Raw genomic sequence first — 25,267 nt, 5'->3', positions numbered from 1 at the left:
TAAAGGTCATAAAAATTCCTGAAATCCTCTAATTCAATATTATTGTGAATAAGTTAGCCCCTGGGTGGAAGGAGGTGAGAAAAACGATGCTAAAGAGTGTAACAGAGATAAGTATAACCTACTTTTTGGTGATTGGATATGAAATTTTTGTGTTTCAACTGCTTTTCTCACCTTGAAATAGGCTAAATATTCCTGGAAACTACAGTTGTCATTTGGATATATAAATTATATATACAAATTTTTTTGTGTTTTTCTAGTGGTTTTCTTGCTTTAAATTAACGTCTGAATAGGAAGTGTAAAGTAAAAGGTCATTTCCTCCTTTGAGCAAGCTGAATGTTGAGGAAATTTTGTTAATAGAATTACACAGAGAAATTTTTGGTTATATCACTACTTATGTCAAAATGTTCTTTTATGTTTAGTAAAATGACTTATTTACTTGTGAAGATACAAAGTACCACAGGCAAAATAGCTGCATGTGTTTGTGGTTTCACAGGAAATCAGTTGCCAACACACAGACTTGCTGAGCCTCGACCCAGCTTCTGTCAGTGCTGGCTGCCTGGCCAGTCTGCAGCAGCCTGTGGGCATCCGCCTTCTTGAGGAGGCCCTGCTCCAACTGGTGCCTCAAGAGCCACCTGCCAAGAGGTTTCAGGGGCGGACTCGCCTCTCTCCTGATGTCATCAGATGGATGGAACTTGCTAAGTAAGCTCTGTGATCCAGACTGTTGGGAGAACAGTGAATTTGACTGAAGTAATACAGAAAAAAAATGTTTCATTCTGCTGGAAAATGAGCAAATAAAGTTGATAGTAACACTTTTGCAAAATTTTTTGAAAAATCTCTCTGGTGAAGTACCATTCCGTAAGTCAAGAATAGTTGTCACAATGAGGAATGTCTTGTTTCAGGAAAGAGACCACCAATGAACCCTGTTCTTTCAGTATACAATCTTTTTGGACTGAGGGTGTTATTTACCAAGTTTAGTTTCCTGTAGCCTGTGGCCATAACTTACAGTTTTATATGTTTTTACTGCTTTACTAAACTGAATAGAGGATAATTCACTATTTTTAGCAGGACTCAAACTTTTAGAAACAATTTAATACAATTACTTTGTTTATTTGGGAAAAACAAGTTCCATTTTGTCATGTGCCACTTTGCATCATGTCTGATTTTTTCCTTACTTGTGGTTTTATCATAAAGCCAGTGCCTAATTCTGAGAAGGATGTTAGGTTGAAATTAAATTTGAACTTCTATTTTCTAGTGCTGATTGTTAGATCTTCAGGTTCTAGGAAAAAAGAGAGTAAAGGTTAGGGTGGGAAATCCTTGTACTATTCACTGTTTTATAGTCATTCATATCTTTCTTCCTTAATTGGGCACTGTGTGTGAGCAAGACATTGTGTCAGCTGCTTAAAAGAATTAGACATGTCTCCCAGACTCACAAAACTAGCCATCCAGTAGGACATGTATGTACTTACATGCATAAATAACCATACATGAAATGGAAAGTGGTGAGTTCTCTTGAGAGGCAAAATAAATACAAGGGCAGTTAAGAGGGTGCATCTTGGCTAACACTGATTCTACCTATTAACCATTTTTATCCTGTTGTTTCGGATGTATAAGTGAACAGTCAGTAATACTTTCTATATTTAATATTTTCAGGGAATGAGACACTCATCTAGTGTATATTTGCTGGGTAAATGAAGTATACAACTTTTAAGAGCCTAAACTTTAAGCATTTGTTTCTAACTTTAATACTTCCTCATACTTCTGGGGCACCTAGGTGGCTCAGTGAGTTGAACACCCAACTCTTGGTTTTGGCTCAGGTCATGATCTCAGGGTCCTGAGATCGAGCTCTGCTTTGGGCTCCACACTCAGTGGGGAGTCCGCTTGGGATTCTGTCTCTCCTTCTACTCCTCCCCCTGCTTGAGCTCTCCCTGCACTCCTTCTCTTTCTCTCTAAAATAAATAAACTTTTAAAGAAATACTTCCTCATACTTTTGTGTATATAATATTTTGCATTCCTTTCAAACAGAGTACTAAGAACATAATTTTGCCTGTTCATGTTATGTCAGGGTCATCATTTTGACCATGTTACAGTGTGCATCATCCCGGGAACATGGGGCCAGTGCAAGGTGGATATGAGACTGATCTGTTTTCTGAGTTACTGGAAAATGGTTGTAGTTTCATCTCCTCTTGGCCTCTTGGACTGTGAGCAATTATCCTGCCTCCCATCTCCCTACTTCTGTCTCTGATTTGTTACCCATAACCCTCTACAAACAGAGCAAAGAGAGGGCCATGTCTACTAGACTTTTATCTAAATTTGGAATCCTGGGGCTTCTGGGTGGCTCAGTTGGTTAAGCATCTGCCTTCAGCTCAGGTCATGATCCCAGGGTTCTGGGATTGAGTCCCACGTCGGGCTCCTTGCTCAGCATGGAGTCTGCTTCTCCCTCTCCCTGCTCTTGCTGTCTCTCTCTCTCACTTTCTCTCTCTCAAATAAATAAATAAAATCTTTAAAAATAAATAAATAACTTTGGACTCCTTAGGCTCTGATAGAGCCCTTTGAGCTTTTTTGATGTAATAAATACATGAGATTTCATATCTGAGAAAGGACCAAACTTCAGGAGAGCCAAGGAGGAAGCAGTCCTTGCTTGCTGGCTGGCCAGGTGATTGCAGCTTCAGGAAGAGATGACATTTGTGTTGAGACTTAAGAGATGGGGGGAAAAATTCCAGGGGAAGGGAACAAACTTATTAACACTTACTTGAGAATATTTTAGTGGGGAAGCTTGGTTGATGGGGTGAAGTAGATTTTTGTTAATGTGAAGAGAGGAATGAGTGCTCTAGCAAATAGTAAGGCTGTAAGAAAATTACTTGTCAGTAGAATTGAGATGGCCCATAGCATGTGGATTAACACATGGCCTTATTAGGACCAGGATTAATTTTTAATCACTCTGGATTCTTGACTGTGTTCCAAATTTTAGGTATAGACAGGATTTCAAATAAGTCACCCACTGATATGTGCAATGTTACTGTAATGGATTAATACAAAATAGTCTTATTATAATGAGGCAGTTTATCCATTGTAAACTTAAGATATTTTCAGATTTCACTCTAAATGCACTTTAGGATAATCTCTGTCTCCTGTATGACTAAAGTAGTAAAATCTAATGGTAACTTCACAATGTCTAAGATTTTATATTTTTAGAAAACGAAAATAACATATATACTTTTTGGCTAACATAATGTGGCCTCTTGATTTAATATCATTTCATTAGAATAAACACTTTAAAAATATTGGCATATTCGTTGATTTGGACTTTTTTTTTGGTTTGTGTTTTAGACTGTATAGGTCAATTGGAGAATATGACGTCCTCCGTGGTATTTTTAGCAGTGAGATAGGAACAAAGCAAGTCACTCATAGTGCGATATTGGCAGAAGCAAGAAGTGATTATTCTGAAGCTGCTAAGCAGTATAATGAGGTAAAATTGATCTCTAGCAAATATGTCAGTCGCTTAAACACTTTTTTTTTCTGAATGGAAAAACTTAGCTTTAGAATTCAGAGCTTCATTAATGTTTCAACTTTATTCCTTAGTTATTGCACAAACGTTAATAATGGAATAGTTCCATAATAACCAAATGTGAAATAATTATTGCTTTATCTCTTATTCTTTTTAAGAAAACATCACTGAATAAAAGAGAGAGCATTTCATACCAAATACTGTAAAACTGTAAGATGTTATTTCAGTATCTGCTGTTATTATATAATTCTATTTGGGTAGATTGTTTTCCTTTAGTAAATAAAACCTTTATGAAGAGGTAAGTAAGCATTGGTTTTGGGAAGATGGCTATAAGTTCAATCTTGTACATTTTGTGTTTTGATTTGCCAATGGCTATCTAGGTATAGATGTCTAACAAATAGTTGAAATTGAGTCTGTGATCTATGAGATTCTTGAATAAGCAATCCAGGTTGTAAAGTCATCTGCAATTTTCAGTAAATGTCCCATTTTCTGATTTTCAATCTAAGAACTCTTTAAGTGGTAAATAACCCACAGTATTGATTTAAATCAAATTTTGGGTCATTCAGAGGCTTTAGTTTATCAATTGGCTTCATTTGTAAGTTTCTCAGAGAAATAGTTTCCTCTCGGTTTTTATGTTCATTTGTTCCCATAAGATTTGTTTGGTTTATTTTCTTCTATTCAGTGTTACTCTGTTTTCCCTTTTCTCTCCCCTTGTCATAAATCTGAAAATGATTGTTCTTAGCATGAATGTTAACACTACCTATAGTACAAATGTTTTCATATTTATATTCTTTCCAACTTTGTAAAATGAAGTTATGAACTTTTCTTCATAAGGCTCTCAATAAACGAGAGTGGGTGGATGGTGAGCCTACGGAAGCTGAGAAGGATTTTTGGGAACTTGCATCCCTTGACTGTTATAACCAGCTTGCTGAGTGGAAATCATTGGCATACTGTTCTATAGTCAGTGTTGATAATGAAAACCCTCCAGATCTAAATAAAATGTGGAGTGAACCATTTTATCAGGTGGGTAGAATTATTTAAAAGATTTATTTATTCATTTTAGAGAGAGAGAAAGAGAGAGAGCATGAGCAAAAGGGGCAGAGGGAGAAGGAGAGAGAATCTCAAGCAGACTCTGTGCCCAGTGCACACAGAACCCTGAGACCATGACCTGAGCAAAACTGAGAGTCTGATGCTTAACTGACTGCACCACTAAGGCACCCCCAGTAGAATTGTTTTTCAGGTCACTGAGATAAATATTTTAGATGGTAAGCTGTTTTCTAATTAGTGAAGTTGTTTAAAACTTTTAAAAAACAAACTAGTAGTTGTGAAGTATTAGGATATTTGTATAGCCTGACTCCCCCCATGAACTCCATAATATTGTTAAGTCTCTTACCACTTTTGGCTAACCCTTTCCAAATAAATGGGATTCATTTAAAAATAAATATTAACATCCATGCTATGACTACATGGAAGAATATTTCATGGTGTCTCTGCCCTGAGTCACAGGCTACACATGGGGTAGCCCTGACCCCTGGAGAGGGACGGTCCCCCTTCCATGGGATCGCCCAGACTCTTGGAGAGAAGCAGCTCACCTGGTTCCCACAATACAGCTGTCATAGCTGTGCTTGTAGATTCCTCACTTGTATGTAACACCCAATGATCTTTCAGCTAAAAGTGGTTCCTATTTTCTATAGAACATGTTCCTATATGTTTTGTGGTTACAAAATGAATAATTTTAAGTGAATGTGTTTTAAAAATTGTGGTTTTAGGTTTGAAACAGGCATCATCACATTAGCTCTAAATCTTGACCTAAAAAATTATACCAAAGGATATTATAAAATAATTAGGCATACTCATACTGGCTTTCTACAGTTACAAGTAGAGTCTTCTGTTCCTTAGGAGACCTATCTACCTTACATGATCCGCAGCAAGCTGAAGTTACTGCTTCACGGGGAGGCTGACCAGTCCCTGCTGACGTTTATTGATGAAGCTGTGAACAAAGAGCTTCAGAAGGCTCTTATAGAGCTGCATTATAGTCAAGAATTGAGTCTTCTTTACATCTTACAAGATGATGTTGACAGAGCCAAATATTATATTGACAATTGCATTGAGATTTTTATGCAGGTAATGCAGATGCACCAGTCTGAAATGTACCATTTCTATGATACTTTTAAAAGTCAGTAAACTCGTGAATAAAAAAAAATCAACAAGCGAAAATTTTCATTTACTGTTTGATAACCTATTTCCTTCTTTTCTGTTCTTCCAGTTTCTTCTAAAATCTCTTCACTCTGTCCTTTGTCTTAATGCATATTTAATCTTTTTTTCTGTTTTAAAAAGTTCCATTTTTTTGTTTTTCCTTTGGTTTTTATCTTTTTCACACTGTTAAAGAACACTTGAGGGGTAGACTTTCTACCCAGATTGGCTGAATGGAAGCTTGGTTGCTTTGTGAAGAACACGAACCAATTTTCCCTGTTCCTTTTTACCGTTGTGCCTTCTTTGCTGTTTGCTTTTATGAGAATCTTCTGATGTTTGTTTTTAAAGTCGGTGTCTTTATAGAGCCTCTTAACATTTATCATTGGCTTGTGTTGACCATAGAAGCATATCCATTCATTGTCTTTGCTTTTTATTTTATTTATTTTATTTATTTTTTAATAGGCTCCATGTGCAGTTCAGAGCCAATGTGGGGCTTGAACTCAGGACTATGAGATCAAGATCTGAGCCGAGATCAAGAGTTGGTCACTCAACCAACTGAGCCACCCAGGCACCCAAAATTTTGAATTTGTTTTGTGCACTCAAGGGGAAGTTCATCAAAGAAGGAATTGGCTTCTGTAGTTGGCAGTTTTATATTATAGGACATTGTGATTTTTAAAAATTGGTGGGGAATAGAGGCAACAGTACCTAATTGTATTGATTTTATTGACGTCTTTGAACCAAAATGTGATTAAAACCTAAATTATTTTTATTTATTTTTATTTTTATTTTTTTATTTTTTTTAAAGATTTTATTTATTTATTTGACAGAGATAGAGACAGCCAGCGAGAGAGGGAACACAAGCAGGGGGAGTGGGAAAGGAAGAAGCAGGCTCATAGCAGAGGAGCCTGATGTGGGGCTCGATCCCATAACACCGGGATCACGCCCTGAGCCGAAGGCAGACGCTTAACCGCTGTGCCACCCAGGCGCCCCATAAAACCTAAATTATTTTTAAAAACTTAAGCCATTTGTTAATTGGTTCTGTGAGCTAACTATTAACTACACTGAGACACATTTTATAATTGATGTAGCGTAGTTGCTCTATTTAATGTTTTCGGGGACTGTTTTAAAATTTAAAGTAGTAAATTGATTTATAAACAATGTTAAATATCTTTTTTCTAGAATTACTCAAGTATTGATGTCCTCTTACACAGAAGTAGACTCACCAAATTGCAGTCTGTACAAACTTTAATAGAAATTCAGGAGTTCATCAGTTTTATAAGCAGACAAGGTAATTTTTTTAACCTACCATTTTTTTTTCTTTTATAATTATGGAAAAGGTTTGGTATGGTTTTTTTTAGTGAAAGTACATGTTTCTTAACATATGGGTTAGAAAATACCTTGAGTTCATTCTACAAATATATATTTTGACATCATTGAAATAAATGTTTAAAATGGTCGAGCACTATTCTAGACACTGGGGATGAAAGCCAAACAAAATGTATTGCCTCGCTTAAAAAAGCTTTCAAAAGAGTGGGGTAATCCCCACACGAAGTGATCCCTACTGAGGCAGAGGGAAGTCCCATGTCAAATACAGATAACAGAATCTGCCCTGGACTGAAGCGTGCAGGCGGCTCCTGGAGGAAGGGCCTGTGTTGAGTGTGGAAGAGGCAGGGGGGCTCCCAGAAGGTCTGCCTTAGAGAAAGCCTGCAGTGTCCTGGATGGCTGAAAGTTCAGTGACTAGGTGCCACATGCCCTGGCCTGAGGGCAGGTGAAGCTGCTGCAGCAGTGTGCATACCCTGAAGGTGTTTCTGCTGCCAGCAAGTAGATTTTATCCTAGTGCCTATGGGAGGCCACCAGAGTCAAAGGGAAAGGGTACATCTTTGAATCAGGTATATATCTTAGTTATAAATTGGAATTTCAGCATTTATGCTAAATAATTAAAAATAAAAATGAAAGCCACTCTCAGAGTACTAAGAAAAATTGGTATTCATATATATCTATAACTTATCATACTCTGCTTTAAATTTGGAGTATTCTTTTTCAAGTACATATTGTTAATGACAGATCATTCATTAAGTGTTTTCTACTTTCCAGGACTTAAGTTAATCTCTTTTTTCTATATTACATAGTTTTTATGACAGCCTTACAAGATTTAGATTTTTTTCCTCTCATTTTATAGAAACATAGGTTAAATAACTTGCCTAACCTAATATGTGAAAGATCCTGATCTTGAACCCAGGACTGTCAAATTTAAGCTTGTATTCTTAACCACTGCTTTCCCACCAACAGAAAGCAAGAAAACTAAAGCTTTAAACATTAGTAATGTGAAATTTAAATTTTCTGAGAGTTATGAATCTCTTAAGGCCAGATTGTTTTATTAATTACTATCATGTAACCTTGTTGCACATACCAGGGTCTGGGGCAGTATTCCATCATTCAACACAGTGATGTGTCTCCAGCTTAAGTGGTGAATATTCACATAGATGGCAGACCAAGACTATAAGTAGCCCTGTGCTGATTCAGATCAGATTTTGCCAACAAGAAAATTGGCTGCAACCCTATGAAAACTTTTCAGGTTTCAGTGCTTTTTAGATTTTGGAATTGTGGATGAAGGACTGTGAACCTGTGCTAAATTTTAAAATTGTGTATGTTTATTTCCCCAGTCTTACTCTATGTCCTTAAGAAATTGAGTTTTGATTGTCAAAATGTATTAGATTTGCTGTCGTAACTTTTTGTTCCTGTTGTGAAAGACAAAACAAAAAATTTTAATTTGGCCAAGAAATTTATCTTTACTAATGGCAGCCCAACTTTATAAATTGGTCTTGTCATTAAGCTGTGGATATAGTCATCTTCTGTTTTTAGGTAATTTATCATGTCAAGCTCCCCTTAAGAGACTTATAAAAACCTGGACGAACAGATACCCAGATGCTAAAATGGACCCAATGAACATCTGGGATGACATCATCACAAACCGGTAAGATGTAATCTTTTTCATCTGACTATGGATTTTTTCTGAAATTGCCAGAAAGACTTTTCTCCAAAACTGTGGTTTAGGAAAATGTGGAATTTGAGTCTAGTGTAGATAGCTCTCATTTTGCTGATTTCCCATTTTAAGTTCTTAGTTCTCAGAAGACTCTTCATGTCAGCAGTGTGTCCTGTGTCCCAACTTGTCCCTGTGAGGGGATTGCAGCCCACTAACATTGAATTTGTAATGTGCTGGGAGGTTTGTTACGAACATCCTTCTGGCAGTGAGAGAAGGCAGGGGAGCAGTGGGGGCAGTGGTCCATCTGCTTCTGTCTTAGGGCTGAATGTTAGCCAGTGAAATGGCAGCAAAGAAAACACTGCTTAGTGACTTTTTTATTATTCTATTATTTTAAGTTGGATTTTTGACATTCCGGCCTCCTGCCTTCTGACTCTTATTACATAACTGTATGTATCAGTTTCGCAGGCCTGATATCATTTTCACATGCTCAGTTTTTCCTTGCCCTTTGACAGCCCTGGATAATCCGTGAGGCAGATACTAGCCATATTTTTCAGAGACAAGGCACCAGAATCAGAGAGGTTGGGAACTATTTTATGCAAATATACACAGTAAGTAGGACTCAAGGACTGTGACCCTATGTGTGGTGTTCTTACCATTATATCCTTTTTTTTAAAGATTTATTTATTTATGTATGTATTAGAGAGAGAGAAAGCATAAGTGGGAGGGGCAGAGGGAGAGGGAGAGGGAATCTGAAGGAGACTCACACTGAGCTTGGAGCCCGATACAGGGCTCTATCTCAAGATCCTGAGATCACGACCTGAGCCAAAACCAAGAGTCGGAGACTTAACCGACTGCATCACCCAGGCACCCCTTGCCATTATATTCTATTTTCTCTGCTGTTACAATGTTTTTGTGGGTTTTTTGGTTTGTTTTTGTTTTTTACTTTTTATACTTTTTATTTTTTGTACTTGTTTTTTTACTATTTATTTTGAGATAAGTTCTTATCCATAGAAAAGTTGTAAGAAAAGTAGAACTCCCCTTCTGTATCTTTTACTCAGATTCACTGTTTTTAAACATTTTTAACAGATTGCCACCTTGGCTTTTTAATTTTTTCTCCCCACACATACATAATTATGTTCTGAACCATTTGAATTTAAGTTGCATATATATGCATCTTTATCTCTTCATCAGTATACGTTTCCTAAGAAAAAGAGTATTCTCTCATATAACCTCTATACAATAATAACTTCACTGTTTTTATTTTTAATCTACAGCCCCAATTTCAGTTTTGTCAGTAGTCCCATTAATGTTCTTCAAAGCATTTTATCCCCTTCTAAGACAGAATCCAGTCCATAATCTCATACTGCATTTAATCAATATGTCTTTCTGGCCGCTTAATCTGGAACACTTCCTCAGCCATCTTTCATGACATTGACGCTTTAAAAGAATGTTCGTCAATTTGGGTTTGTCTGTATATTCCCACAGTTATATTCAAGTGTTACATCCCTAGTTAAAATATTACTTAACTAAAGTATTATTCTCAGGGTATCACATCTGAAAGCAGGGAGTGTCCACGTGCTTTTTACTGGAGATAGTAACTTTTATTACCTGGTTAAAATATTGTCTGGTCTCTCACATGAAAAGATGGTTGACATCAGTCATTGTCAGGGAAATACAAATCAAACCTACAATAAGATATCACCTCATACCTGTCAGAATGGCTAAAATCAACAATACAAGAAATAATAGGCATTGGCAAGGATACTGAGAAAGGGGAACCCTCTTGCACTGTTGGTAGAAATGCAGACCGGTGCAGCCACTGTGGAAAACAGTAAGAAGATGCCTCAAAAAGTTAAAAATAGAAGTACTATGCAGTCCAGCAGTTGCAGTACTAGATATTTACCCAAAGGATACAAAAATAGTAACTTAGGGGGATACATGCACCCCAGTGTTTATAGCAGCATTATCAAAAATAGCCAAAGTATGAAACAGCCCAAGTGTCTATCCACTGACAAATGGATAAAGAAGATGTAGTGTGTGTGTGTGTGTGTGTGTGTGTGTGTGTGTGTGTGTGTGATGGAATACTACTCAGCCATAAAAAGGAACAAAATCTTGCCATTTGCAATAACATGGGTGGAGCTGGAGAGTATTATATTAGGCAAAATAAGTCATTCAGAGAAAGACAAATACCATATTTATTTCACTCATATGTGAAATTTAAGAAACAAAACAAACAAGCAGAGAGAAATAGGCAAGCCAAGAAACACTCTTAACTATAGAGAACAAACTGATGGTTACCAGAGGGGAGATGGGTGGGGGGGAAGGGTTAAATAGGTGATGGGAATTAAGGAGTGCACTTGTGATCAGCTCTGAATATTATACAACTCTAATGTAACATTGTAGGTTAACCAACTGGAATTAAAATTAAAACTTTAAATATATACATACATAAGAAAATAAAAAAGCAGAACTCAGGAAAAATATTGTCTGGTCTCTCCAGGATATAATGCTTGGGATTTGTTGTTGTTGTTGTTTTAATGCCAGTTTTTTTTTTTCCTTTGCAACTAATAAACAATGTGAGAGATGCTTTGAAACATGCATATATCCTGCTTCTCATAAGACTTAGCCCTTTATACTTTGTATCTGTGAATGACTCAGCCAAAACCAGTCTTGACAATGATAGTCGCAAGGTGATGACTTTCTAACTCCACCACTTGTTCCATGTTTATCAGTCTGCATCTTAGTGTAAGGAAGAGCCTTCTCTTCTCCATCTATTTATTTATTTACTTACTTAAATTTTAGTTACCAATATAGAATCATGGATTCCAATTTTATTTAATGGAATATAGTCAATTACTGTTCTTACTTATATCATGTTCAAATTGTCTCAGATTTGGCCAGCAGGAGCCCCTTCAAACTGATATTACAGGCACATCTTGCAAAATTATTCCATGTTTTTTCTAGAAATGTTATAGTTTCAGTTCTTATATTTAGGTCTATGATCCAAAGATAATATTTGTAGATGGTATGAGGTGGGTAGATGGTATGATGTTCATATGGCTTTTTCATATGGCTATCTAGTTGTCTAGTGCCATTGTTCAAAAGTCTTTTCATAATTGAATTGCCTCAGTACCTTTTTAGAAAATCAGTGACCACATGTATGTGGATCTGTTTTTGAATGCTCTGTTCTATTTCTTGTTTATATATACATTTTTTTTTCATTTGTCAAACTGTCTTCATTACTGTTCCTTTATGTCTTGAATCACATAGGGTGAGTACTCCAGCTTTGTTTTTCTTTACGAAAATTGCTTTGTCTGTTTTAGGTTATTTATATTTATATATACATTTTAGAAACTGCTTGTCAGTTTCTACCAAAAACAAAAACACCGACAGTTTGGGATTTAGTTCACTAGATCAAGTTTGGGAATTGATATCTTAACAATATAGAGTTCTCCAATTCATGAATATATGTCTTTCTAATTAGGTTTCTTTAAAAAAAATTTTTTTTCATTTTAATTGTACTCTTCATTTTTTTAAAAGATTTTATTTATTTATTTGACAGAGAGAGACAGTGAGAGAGGGAACACAAGCAAGGGGAGTGTGAGAGGGAGAAGCAGACTTCCCATGGAGCAGGGAGTCCGATGCGGGGCTCGATCCCAGGACCCTGGGATCATGACCTGAGCCGAAGGCAGATGCTTAACGGCTGAGCCACCCAGGCATCCCTTATTTTCATTGTACTCTTAATTCCCTTTAGCTATTTCACCCATGCCCCACCCACCTCCGCTCTGGTAACCACCAGTATGTTCTCCGTATTTGAGTCTGGTTTGTTTGTTTTTTCCTTTGTTTGTTCATTTGTTTTGTTTCTTAAATTCTGCATATGAATGAAATCATATGGTATTTGTCTTTCTCTGACTCATTTCACTTGGCATTATACTTTCTAGGTGCATCCATTTTGTTGCAAATGGCAAGATTTCATTCTTTTTTATGACTGAATAATATTTCATTGTAAACATACCACATCTTCTGTATATATTCATCTATCATTGGATACGTAGGTTGCTTCCATATCTTGGCTTTTGTAAATAATGCTGCAGTAAACATAGGGGTGCAGATATATTTTCAAATTAGTGTTTTCATTTTCTTCAGATACCCAGTAGTGAAGTTCCTGGATCACATGGAGGCTCTATTTTTAATTTTTTGAGGAACCCCCCCATAATGTTTTCCACAGTGGCTGCACCAATTTACATTCCTACCAACAGTGCACGAGGGTTTCTTTTTCTCCACATCCTCACCTACACTTGTTAGTTCTTGTATTTTTTATTTTGGTCACTCTGACAGGTGTAAGGTAATATCTCTTTGTGGTTTTGACTCGCATTTCACTGATGATGAGCCACGTTGAGCATCTTTTTGTGTTTCTCTTGGCCATCTGTATGTCTTCTTTGGAAAAATGTCTATTCAGGTCCTCTGACCATTTTTAAAATCAGATTATTTGCTTTTTTGGTGTTGATTTGTATAAGTTCTTATAAATTTTAGATATTAATTCCTTATCATTTGCAAACATATTCTTCCATTTAGTAGGTTCCCTTTTTGTTTTGTCTGTGGTTTCCTTCACTGTACAAAAGTTTGTTATTTTGGTAGAGTCCTAATAGTTCTATTTTTGCTTTTGTTGCCCTTGCCAGAGGGGACATCTGGAAAATTGTTTCTATGGCTGATGTCAAAGATATTAATGCCTATGTTTTCTTCTAGGAGTTTTATGGTTTCAGGTCTCATAGTTAGGTCTTTAATCCATTTTCAGTTTACTTTTGTGTATAAGAAAGTGGTCCAGTTCCTCTCTTTTGCATGTAGCTGACCAGTTTTCCCAGCATCATTTGTTGAAGAGAATGTTCTTTCCCCATTGTATATTCTTGCCTCCTTTCTCATAGATTAATTGACCGTATGATAGGGGTGGGTTTATTTCTGGACTTTCTGTTCTGTTCCATTGATCTGTTTGTCTATTTTTGTGCCAGTACAATACTGCTTTCACTACTATAACTTTGTAGTATGTATTGAAATTTTGGATTCTGATACTCCGTCTTTATTTTTCTTTCTCAAGATTGTTTTGGCTATTTGGGATCTTTCATGGTTCCATATACATTTTAGTATTATTTGTTCTAGTTCTGTGAAAAATGTTTTTGGTATTTAGATAGGGATTGCATTTAATCTGTAGATTGCTTTGGGTAGTATGGACATTTTAACAATACTTGTTCTTCGAATCCATGAGCATGGAATATCTTTCCATTAGTTTGTGTCCTATTCATTTTTTTTAATCAGTGTTTTATAGTTTTCAGAGTACAGATCTTTCACCTCCTTGGTTAACTTTATTCCTAGATATTTTATTCCTTACAGTGTATTTATTTGTATATAGGACTGTTTTCTTAATTTCTCTTTCTATTACTTCATTATTAGTGTATAGAAATACAGTAGGTTCCTGTATATTAATTTTGTATCCTACAGCTTTACTGAATTCATTTAATACTGCTAATAGTTTTTTGTTGGCATCTTTATGGTTTTCTATATATGGTATCATGTTATCTGCAAATAGTGAAAGTTTTGCTTCTTCCTTTAATTTCAGTGACTTTTTTTTTCAATAAGGATTCTTAGATGGCTTGTTTTTCAGCAGTGTTCCAGTTATTTGCTGTTCATATTTTCTGAGTTTTGTTTTATTATGCATGGGTGTTAAATTTTATCAAATGCTTTTTTCTGCCTCTATTTAATTGATCCTATGCTTTTTCTCCATGATTTATGTTTGTTAGGTCTGTAGTCTATAGTTTTTGTCTATAGTGTTGTGCACAAACGCTGTTCCCTTATTGATTCTCTTTCTTATTTTGAAAGTGAGATATTAAAATCTCCAACTATTTTTGTATTCTCTAATTTTCCTTTTAGTATTTGCTTTATGTATTTATGTGCTCCAGTGTTAGGTGCATAAATATTTACAATTGTTATATCTTCTTGATGGATTGACTATTTTATCATTATATAATGATCTTTTTTGCATCTTTTTACCATTGTTAGCTTAAGGTCTGTTTTGTCTTATTTAGTATAGCTACTCCTGATTTTTTTTTCGTTACCGTTTGCTTGAAATATCTCTTTACATGCCTTCACTCTCAGTCAGTGTTGTCTTTAAAGCTAAAGTGAGTCCCTTGTATGCAGCATATTGTTGGATTTTGTTTTTTTATTCATCCAGCCATTCTATGTCTTTTGATTGGAGAATTTAATCCATTTACATTTAAAGTAGTTAGTTATTGATACGTAAGGGCTTACTTTTGCCATTTTGTTCTCTGACAGTTTTGTAGATCTGTTGTTCCTTGCTTCTTATCTTGCCGTCTTTTGTTATTTTATGACTATATGGATGTACTTTGACTTCTTTATCGTGATCTTTTATAATTACTAAGGCCTTTCATTTGTGTTTACCATGAGGCTTACAAAAAATATCTTATGATATCCTATTATAAGCTGACAACAACTTAACTGCAATAGCATTTTTAAACTTCTACGCTTTTACTTCCTCATGCTCCTCACATATTAGGTTGTTGATGTTATAATTAACATATTTTTATATTGTGTCTCTAATAACAGATTATTGTAGTTATTGTTATTTTTAACATATTTGTTTTTTAAATTTAAACTAGCATTATAAGTGAATTACCACTACTACCATATTAGAGAATCTGACTTTGGCTCTATATTTACTATTACCAGTGAGTTTTGTATAACTTCACATGTTCTTATGATATTAATTAGCAGTAGTTTATTTCTACTTGAAGAACTCCCTTTAGCATTTCTTATAAGCCAGGTCTAGTGGTGAATAAACTCCCTTAACTTTTGATTGCTCAGAAAAGTATTTCTCCTTCATTTTTGAAGGACAAGTTTGCCAGATACAGTATTCTTGGTTGACAGGTTTTTTCTTTCAGTATTTTGAATATATCATTCCATTGTCTTCTGGCCTGAAAAGTTTCTTTTGACAACTCCACCTATAGTCTTATGGAGGTTCCCTTGTATGTGATGTGTCACTTTTCTCTTACTGCTTTCAGAAAGTCTGTCTTTGGGGCGCCTGGGTAGCGCAGTCGTTAAAGCGTCTGCCTTCGGCTCAGGGCGTGATCCTGGCGTACCGGGATCGAGTCCCACATCAGGCTCCTCCGCTATGAGCCTGCTTCTTCCTCTCCCACTCCCCCTGCTGTGTTCCCTCTCTCGCTGGCTGTCTCTCTCTGTCAAATAAATAAATAAAATCTTTAAAAAAAAAAAAAAAAAAAAAAAGAAAGTCTGTCTTTGACTTTTGACAATTTAATTATGTGTCTTGGTGTAGCCCTGTTTGGATTCAGTCTATTTGGGGTCCCTTGAGCCTCATGGATCTGGAAATCCATTTCTCTGCCCAGGTTTGTGAGAAGTTTTCAGCCATTATTGTTTTAAATATACTTTATGTCCCTTTCATATATATATATATATATATATATATTTAAATATTTAAATATATACATAATTATATATATAATAATACATAATATATTTATATATTATATATAATATATTTATAATTTATATATATATTGTATATAATATATAACATATACTTGATTTGTTTTGTTTTGTTTTATGGTTTCTATTTTTTTTTTTTTAAAGATTTTATTTATTTATTCGACAGAGATAGAGACAGCCAGCGAGAGAGGGAACACAAGCAGGGGGAGTGGGAGAGGAAGAAGCAGGCTCACAGTGGAAGAACCTGATGTGGGGCTCGATCCCATAACGCCAGGATCATGCCCTGAGCCGAAGGCAGACACTTAACTGCTGTGCCACCCAGGCGCCCCAGTTTCTATTTTTCTATTTTTGTTTTGTTTTATGGTTTCTATTTTTTTGTTTTATGGTCTCTATTTTGGTTTTTGTTTTGTTTTATAGTTTCTATTTATGGTTTCTATTTTTATGGTTGTTGAACTTCTCATTTTGTTCATGCATTGTTTTCCTAATTTTGTTTAGTTGACTATTGCTGTGTTCTTGTAGTTCACTAAATTTCTATGAAAGTATTATTCTGAATTCTTTTTCTGACAGTTCATACATCTCCATATCCTTAGGGTCATTTATTATAGCTTTATTATTTTCCTTTGGTGGTGTCATGTTTACCTAATCTTTCATGATCCTGATTCCTTACATTGGTGTCTGCAATTTGAGTAAGTTGTCTCCCCCTCCAGACTTTACACGTTTGCTTTGACAGAAACAGTCCTTCACCAGTCAATTCAGCTTGGGGTTCTGGATGTGTCAGCTGGTAGCATCCTTGAGCAGGTGGGGATTATTTTAGGATATATCTTAGTGTGAGGTCACTGCCAAAGTTCGAAGGTTGGGGTGGGGTGGTTGCCCCTGGCTGCAAACAACTGAAAAGAACTGCTGACTTGTTTCCCTGCTGAAGTGCAGCTGTAGGATGGTCTCTGCAGTTTCCTCTATTCTCTGGTCAGTCTTCTAGAGAGTCAGGACTAGGTACTATTCTCAGCAGTGGGCAGGGCTCTGAATTAGCTTCCTCTTGCCCTGAGGTGGGACAGCAGATTGGCCCCAAGGCCAGCAGAGCCTTGTTTGGGGGCCCAAATCAGGCAGGGATGAACACTGCATTTTGCTGCCAGAGTGGGCCATGTTTTGCTCTGCAGGGAGGGAGAAGTACTGGCTTTTCTCTTTGCTCGGGTACTATAAGTGGAACTATGGGATGGGCACACAGCTTCCTGTGTACTCTGGATAGATTCCGATGGCAGGCAAGCTGAAGATTCTGTTCAGTAGTAGGTTTAAACAAATGAGTTTCCCCGCCCATGCAGGGCCATTATACAAACCCCAAGATGGGCAAGTTTCTTGTTTGGGAACCATTTTTTTTTTTTTTAACTGTGTTTAAATGCTTGATCTTTGTTGTTGTTGTTTTTATAGTAATTTTTTATTATGTTATGTTAGTCACCATACATGATATCATTAGTCACAGTTGCAGGGTGGACTGTGCAGATTCCTGGGAGACCTGGTTAGGTTTCCTGGCCAGCTCTGGTTAGGCTGGAGGCTGTATTAAGCAGCGATGGGGCTATACATTCTCTTCCTTGTCTGGTTGGGACTGCAGAACAGGCCCTTAGAGCTTGCAGGACTCTTTGTTGAGGAGACCAAATCAGGCAGAACTGTGCACCAAGCTCTCTGGTCAGATGGGGTCACCATATTGGCTCTGTAGGCATAAGCCTTCTGGTCCGGCTCTCCATTCAAGTGCCAATTTCATAGGAGTTGCAGGGTTGGCTGCACAGATTCCCAGAAACTCTGGTTAAGTTTCTTGATTGGCAGGGTTGGAGGCTGTATTCAACAGTGGGTGGGGCTACTAATTAGCTTCCCTGCCTGGGTGGGGGACACAGAACAGATACCAAAGCAGGCAAGGCTCTTGTTTGGGAAGCAAATTAGGCAGAACTGTGTGACAGAAGGGGCGGTTGGCTCTATAAACAGGCAGGACTTTCTGCTCAAGTGCTGCTGGGTTAAGCAGCTTCCCAGGTGCTGCAATCAAGTTTCATGGTCAGGCAGGACAGGACCAAGAGTGACACTCAGAAACAGTAGGTGGAGCTATGGATTAGCTTCCCTTCCCAGGCAGAGTGGCTTGTTGTTTGGGGTCTAACATCAGGCAGACCTGCGCCCTGCCTCCTTCCCTACTCAGACTGGGTCACTGTATGGGCTCTGCACGTAAGCCAAGCCACTGGTTAGAATTTCTACTTGGGCACTGCTATTGAGTAGGAACTCAGTCCGCCAAGATCTGAGTGCTGGATGCTGTAAGCCCAACCCCCCTTTCTGTCACAGTCTGATCCCCAGTCAGTCAAGCCCTGCTGTAGGTTCCCTCCTGATCCCTGTGAGATAAGACCCAAGCGGGCTTCGTGATTTGCAATCCACAGCACTGGGGTAACTAGTCATCCATCTCGGGCTCTTTTTTTCCTACTGGAAAAACTTCAGACGTGGGGGCAGGGCCTTGGTGTGGTACTGTCCCATCCTGAGGTGGGGACCATGCAGTCACACAGTAGCTGCTCCTTTTTCTCTTCTTATATGATCTGTCTGAGTCTCTGTGGTGTTTCAAGCTTACCCATCTGTTCTAAGATTTTATCAATGTTGTCTTCTCCATGAATAGTAGTTAGTTGGTTTTGTTTTATTTTGTTTGTCTTTTTGTTTTTGTTTCTGCTTTGTGAGGGAGATTGAAGTCAGGAATGACCTATGTCACCATCTTGATGACATCACTCCTCATAGTTTGTTACATTGACTGATTTTTGAATGTGAAACAAATGTTGCATTTTTTAAATGTTTTTTTATTGTATTATGTTAGTCACCATACAGTACATCCCTGGTTTTTGATGTAACGTTTGATGATTTATTAGTTGCGTATAACACCCAGTGCTCCATGCAATACGTGCCCTCCTTACTACCCATCACCTGCCTATCCCATTCCCCCACCCCCCTCTGAAGCCCTCAGTTTGTTTCTCAGAGTCCATAGTCTCTCATGCTTCATTCCCCCTTCTGATTACCCCCCCTTTCTTTATCCCTACCTTCCCCTACTGATCTTCCTAGTTCTTATGTTCCATAGATGAGAGAAATCATATGATAATTGTCTTTCTCTGCTTGACTTATTTCACTTAGCATTATCTCCTCCAGTGCCGTCCATGTTGCAGCAAATGTTGAGAAATCGTTCTTTTTGATAGCTGAGTAATATTCCATTGTATATATGGACCACATCTTCTTAATCCAGCCATCTGTTGAAGGGCATCTCGGTTCCTTCCACGATTTAGCTATTGTGGACAATGCTGCTATGAACATTGGGGTGCATATGGCCCTTCTCTTCACTACGTCTGTATCTTTGGGGTAAATACCCAGTAGTGCAATGGCTGGGTCATAGGGTAGCTCAATTTTTTTAACTTTTTAAGGGACCTCCACACTGTTTTCCAGAGTGGCTGTACCAACTTGCATTCCCACCAACAATGTAGGAGGGATCCCCTTTCTCCACATCCTCTCCAACAATTGTTGTTTCTTGCCTTGTCAATTTTTGCCATTCTAACTGGTGTAAGGTTAGGTATCTCAGTGTGGTTTTGATTTGAATGGTATGCTGTATTTTGTCAAATGCTTTTTCTGCATCCATTGAGAGGATCATATGGTTCCTGAGTCTTTTCTTGTTGATATGATGTATCACGCTGATTGATTGGCAAATGTTGAACCTCACTTGCATCCCAGGGATGAATCCCACTTGATCGTGATGGATAATCCTTTTAATGTACTGTTGGATTCTATTAGCAAGTATCTTGTTGAGGATTTTGGCATCCATATTCATTAGGGAAATTGGTCTGTAATTCTCCTTTTTGAGGGGGTCTTTGCCTGGTTTGGGGATCAAGGTAATATTGGCCTCATAGAATGAGTTTGGTAGCTGTCCTTCTGTTTCTATTTTTTGAAATAGCTCTAGGAGAATAGGTATTATTTCTTCTTTGAATGTTTGGTAGAATTCCCCAGGAAAACCGTCTGGGCCTGTAGTTTTGTTTTTTGGAAGGTTGTTTATCACTGTTTCAATCTGTTTAAAAAATCAATTTCTTCCTGTTTCAGTCTTGGTAGTTTATAGGTTTCCAGGAAGTCCTCCATCTCTTCCACATTGCTTAATATATTGGCATAAAGCTATTGATAAAAGTTTCTAATAATCCTTCCAATTTCATTGGTGTTGGTTGTGACCTCTCCTTTTTCATTCATAATTTTATTAATTTGGGTCCTTTCTCTATTCTTTTGGATAAGTCTTGCCAGTGCTCTGTGAATTTATTAATTCTTTCAAAGAACCAGCTTCTAGTTTTGTTGATCTGCTCTACTGTACTCCTGGTTTCTAATTCATTGATTTCTGTTCTAATCTTTGTCAACTGGTTCCTTGTGCGTGGATTAGGCCTGTCCCTCTGTTGCTGTTCCATTTCTTGAGATGAGAATATAAAAATTGCATTTTAGATTTTTCTATTCTTTTGAGTGAGGCTTGGGTGGCTATGTATTTTCCCCTTAGGACTGCCTTTGCAGTATCCCATAGGTTTTGGACCATTGCGTTTTCATTCTCGTTGGTTTCCATAAATTGTTTAAATTGATTTTTGATTTCCTGGTTTATCGAGTCATTCCTGAGCAGGGTGGTTTTTAGTCTCCAAGTGTTTGCATTTCTTCCAAATTTTTCCTTGTGGTTGAGTTCCAATTTCAAAGCGTTGTGGTCTGAGAATATGCAAGGTATAATTTCAGTCTTTTGGTATCGGTTGAGACCTGTTTTGTGACCCAGAACATGGTCTATTCTTGAGAAAGTTCCATGGGCATTAGAATAGAATGAGTATTCTTTGGTTCTGGGGTGTAGTGTTCTATATATATCTATGAGGTCCAACTCGTCGAGTATGGCATTCAAAGCTCTTGTTTCTTTGCTGATTTCTTGCTTAGGTGATCTTTTTATTGCTGATAGTGGACTGTTGAGGTCCCCTACTATTAGTGTATTTTTATCTATATGTCTCTTTACTGTAGATAAGAGTTGGCTTGTGTATCTTGCTGCTCCCCTGTTGGGGGCATATATATTTATAATTGTCATATCCACTTGTTGGATACATCCTTTAAGAATAATATAGTGCCCTTCTGTGTCTCTAACTATAGTCTTTAGTTTAAAATACAATCTGTCTGATATGAGAATTGCTACCCCAGCTTTCTTTTGAGGTCCATTGGTGTGAAAGATGGTATTCCATCCCTTTACTTTCAGTTTGAATGTATCTTTAGGTTCAAAATGAGTCTCTTGTAGACAGCAAATGGATGGGTCATGTCTTTTTATCCAATCTGCAACCCTGTGGCGTTTATGGGGGCAGTTCGGCCATTTATACTGAGACTGATTATTAGAGATATGATTTTAATGATGCCACGTTGCCCGTAAAGTCTTTGTTTCTATAGATTGTGACTTTCTGTTCTGTATCACTCTTGGGGCCTTTTTTCCTTTATAGAACCCCCCATAATATCTCCTGTAGGGCTGGTTTCGTGGTTCCGAAATTGGTCAATGACTGGCGATTCTGGAAGGTCTTTATTTCTCCATCAATTCTGAATGACAGCCTTGCTGGATAAATGATCCTTGGCTGCATGTTTTTCTCTGAAAGAGGTTTAAAAATGCCCCCCACCCAACCCTTTCTCTCATTCCAGGTTTGTGTAGACAGGTCTGACATAATTCTGATACCTTTGCCTTGGTACATGAGAAATTTCTTTGCCCTGGCTGCTTTCGATACTGTATCCTTGGATCTAATATTTGCGATATGCACTATGATGTGACGTGGTGTAGGTTTGTCGTGGTTGAGCTTGGGAGGGGTCCTCTCTGCCTCTTGGACACGAATGCTTGTTTCCCTTGCTAGGATAGGGAAGTTTTCAGCTACAATTTGTTCAAATATCTCTTCTAGACCTCTGTTTTTCTCCACCCCCTCGGGGATGCCGATGATTCTGACATTGGAACGTTTCATTGAGTCAGTAATCTCCCGTAACCTATATTCTTGATAATGGATTTTTTTTAACCCAGATTCTGTTTTAGCTTTCTCTTCTACTAAGTCATCCTCCAATTTGCTGATACGTTCTTCTGTCTCATTCAACCTGGCCGTCAGAGCATCTAGTTTTGACTGCATTTGGCTCATAGAATTTTTAATTTCTGCCACATTGGCTCTCATTTCCGCCATTAGAGATTTTATATTGTCATTAACATTTTCGTTAATACTTTTTTCAAGTCTACACATCATCTTGACCATTGTTACTCTGAACTCCATTTCTGATAATTTGGTTATATCCATATCCATCAGTTCTGTGGCAGAGGCCACAGACTCATTGTCTTTTCTTTGCTCCAGGGAATTTCTCCTTCTCGTCATTCTGATGAGGAGAGGTTGCGGGGTTGTCCAGAGCCCAAATTATTGACCAGGACCCAGGCAGTGTTCCCTTGTTTTATAGGGACCTTAGGAATGTGGGCTTCTTGATTTTTCAGCTTGCCTTCTGGGGGAGGGGCCTGCTGTGCCGATACTCAGGCACCCCTGTTTGGGTAGAGTGTCCGTGTCCCCTGCGAGGGGGATGGGGGTGGGCACACTGTGAGCCGGTATTTCCAGGCTTTTGTTCTCTGGCGGCTTTTCCTGGCGATTTGCTGTGCCTCTTCTGAGAGTCAGAGGAGCAGTGGCCCAATCTCAGCCTTTGTCTCAGAACAGAGGGATCGCGGATCGTTCTCCACTGATGTTCTGGCCACTTTAACTCTGTTTCTGTTGGTGCTGCTCAACTCTGCAGCATCCCGGGATGTGTACTCCACACCCGGCGTCCCAGCCCTCACTTCCAGGGCCGGCACGTCTCTGTCCTTTGTGTTTCTAACACCGCCAGCCACTAGCCGCCCCCCGCGTGCTCCGGAGCTCCTGGTCTCATTCTGGTTCCAGTGAGCGCACCGGAGCTCCGTTTCAGTTTGTTCGCGTGCATTCCCGGGCTCACGGTCTCAGTCTGTTCTCTCGCGGGTGCCGGTCCGTGAGTCCGCCCCTTCCCCCGTGCAGGTGGCTACCGCTTCCTGGCGCCCAAATGCAGCGGCTCCAAATGTTGCATTTTGAGGGTAATTGTGTGGTTACACTGATCCTTTTTATATAATCTTAGATTTGCTATCATTTTGTTAAGAATTTTAGTGTCTATATTCAAGTGGGATATTGGTTTGTAGTTTTCTTTTTTATGATGTCTTTGTCAGGTTTTGGTATTAGGTTTATAAAATAAGTTGGACATCTTCCTTTCTCTCTTCCTTGAAAAAAGTTTATGTAAGATCCTTCTTTTTTCTTACGTGAATATTTGATAGAATTCACCATTGAGACATTATATGGACCTATATTTTTCCTTTGGGGAAGATTTTTGATAATGCATCTAATTTTTTCAGTAGACAATATTTAAATTTTATATTTCTTTTTGCATCATTTTATTAAATTGTATTTTTCAATATATTTTTCTATTTCATTTGTCAAATTGTTCACATAAAGTTGCTCATATTATTCCCTTAATTTTTTATTACTTGCAGTATCTGTGGTAGGAACCCCTTTTTCACTCCTGATATTGGTGATTTGTGTTCTTTGTTTTTTTCTTGAACTGTCTTGCTAGAGGTTTGTCGATTCTGTTGGTCTTCTTAAAGGACCAGCTTTTAACTTTGCTAATTTTCTTTAATATCTGTGTTCTATTTCATTGATTTCCGGTCTCATCTTTAGTACTTTCTTCTTTCAACTTACTTTTGACTTACTTTGCTCTTCTTTTTTTACTTTCTTAAGGTGGAAACTTTGATGGTTGATTTTGTACTTTTCTCCCCTAATATAAACATTTAAAGTTACATGCGTCCCTCTAAGCTCTGCTTCAGCTGCATACTGCATGTTTTGATACATAGTATTTACATTATCATTTAGTTTAAAATATTTTCTAATTCTCTGGGGCTTCTGGGTGGCTCGGTTGAGCATCTGACTCTTGGTTTCAGCTCAGGTCTTGGGATCAAGCCCCATGTCAGGCCTTGCACTCAGCGGAGAGTCTGCTTGAGATTCTTTCCCTCTCCCTCTGACCCACCCAACTTGCACATGTGCTCTAAAATAAATAAATAAGGAGATATGAGGAGGGGAAAGATGACAGAGGAGTAGGGGACCCTATTTCAACTGCTTCCTTGAATTGAGTTGAATATCTACCAGACCATTCTGAACACCCACAAAATCAGCCTGAGATGTAAGAAGACATGTCTGGATCTCTACAAACAGAACATCTCTGGCAGTTGGTCTCGAGATACGAACCAGGGAGCTGAGATTCTACAGGCAGATATCTGAAGATAAATGGAAGGGGAAGGGAGCCTCTCTGCTCTTGCACTGGGAAGGCAAAAGCTTCCCATGCTGGGGATGGGGCACAGACTCATAGACCAGTAGCAGCGGGGAAAGGACTTTAGGGCAGCCCCCCAAACTGAAACCTGGAGCTGTGGGGGCACACATGAACTGGGGCCAGCTGGCAGTTTTAGAAGCACAAAGGGCAGAGATGTGCCCAGCCCTGGGAGCAAGGGCTGGGAGAGCTGCTTGTGGGGTGCAGAACCCAGGATGCTGGGGGATTTTAGCAGCACAAATAGTGTCCGTATGGCCTTGAGAGCTCAGTGAATAGCAGACTGCAATTTCTCTGTTCTGAGACAGAGGTTTGGATACAGTTACTTCTACTCTGACTCTCAGAAGAGACACAGAAAGCTGCCAGAGAACAAAAGCTCCCCAAAAACGGTTTTCACTGACCCCTTCCCCCACACACACAGGGGGCAGGGCAGCTCTGCCCAAACAGGGTTGCCTGAATATCAGCACGGCAGGCCCCTCCCCCAGAAGGCAGGCTGAAAAATCAAGAAGCCCACATCCCTAAATTCCCTATAAAACAGGTGCATCTTACATGAGTTTTGGTCAATAATTTGGACTCTGTACATTCCCACAACCACTCCTCAACAGAATGACTAGGAGGAGGAACCCCCAACAAAAGAAGAAATCAGAGACTCTGGCCTCTGCCGCAGACCTAATGGATATGGATATAACCAAGATGTCAGA

At 38.2% G+C, this 25,267-nt stretch overlaps 1 protein-coding gene across 1 annotated transcript in view; it reads left to right on the top strand.

Moving 5' to 3' along the window:
- The window catches only part of PRKDC (protein kinase, DNA-activated, catalytic subunit), a 227,419-nt gene that overhangs the window by 161,385 nt on the left and 40,767 nt on the right, over positions 1 to 25,267 (top strand). Inside the window, exons 63-68 of the mRNA XM_008706669.2 lie at positions 494 to 699; positions 3,328 to 3,466; positions 4,340 to 4,528; positions 5,405 to 5,629; positions 6,878 to 6,986; positions 8,561 to 8,672. Coding sequence (XP_008704891.1) covers positions 494 to 699; positions 3,328 to 3,466; positions 4,340 to 4,528; positions 5,405 to 5,629; positions 6,878 to 6,986; positions 8,561 to 8,672 — 980 coding nt within the window. The remainder of the gene's footprint in view (positions 1 to 493; positions 700 to 3,327; positions 3,467 to 4,339; positions 4,529 to 5,404; positions 5,630 to 6,877; positions 6,987 to 8,560; positions 8,673 to 25,267) is intronic.

The sequence above is a fragment of the Ursus maritimus genome, unplaced genomic scaffold (genome assembly GCF_017311325.1).
Source record: "Ursus maritimus isolate PB19 unplaced genomic scaffold, ASM1731132v1 scaffold_9, whole genome shotgun sequence".
Classification (NCBI taxonomy): Eukaryota; Metazoa; Chordata; class Mammalia; order Carnivora; family Ursidae; genus Ursus; species Ursus maritimus.
Note: the sequence above shows the minus strand (reverse complement) of the source record. Positions and strands in the feature narration are given on the sequence as shown.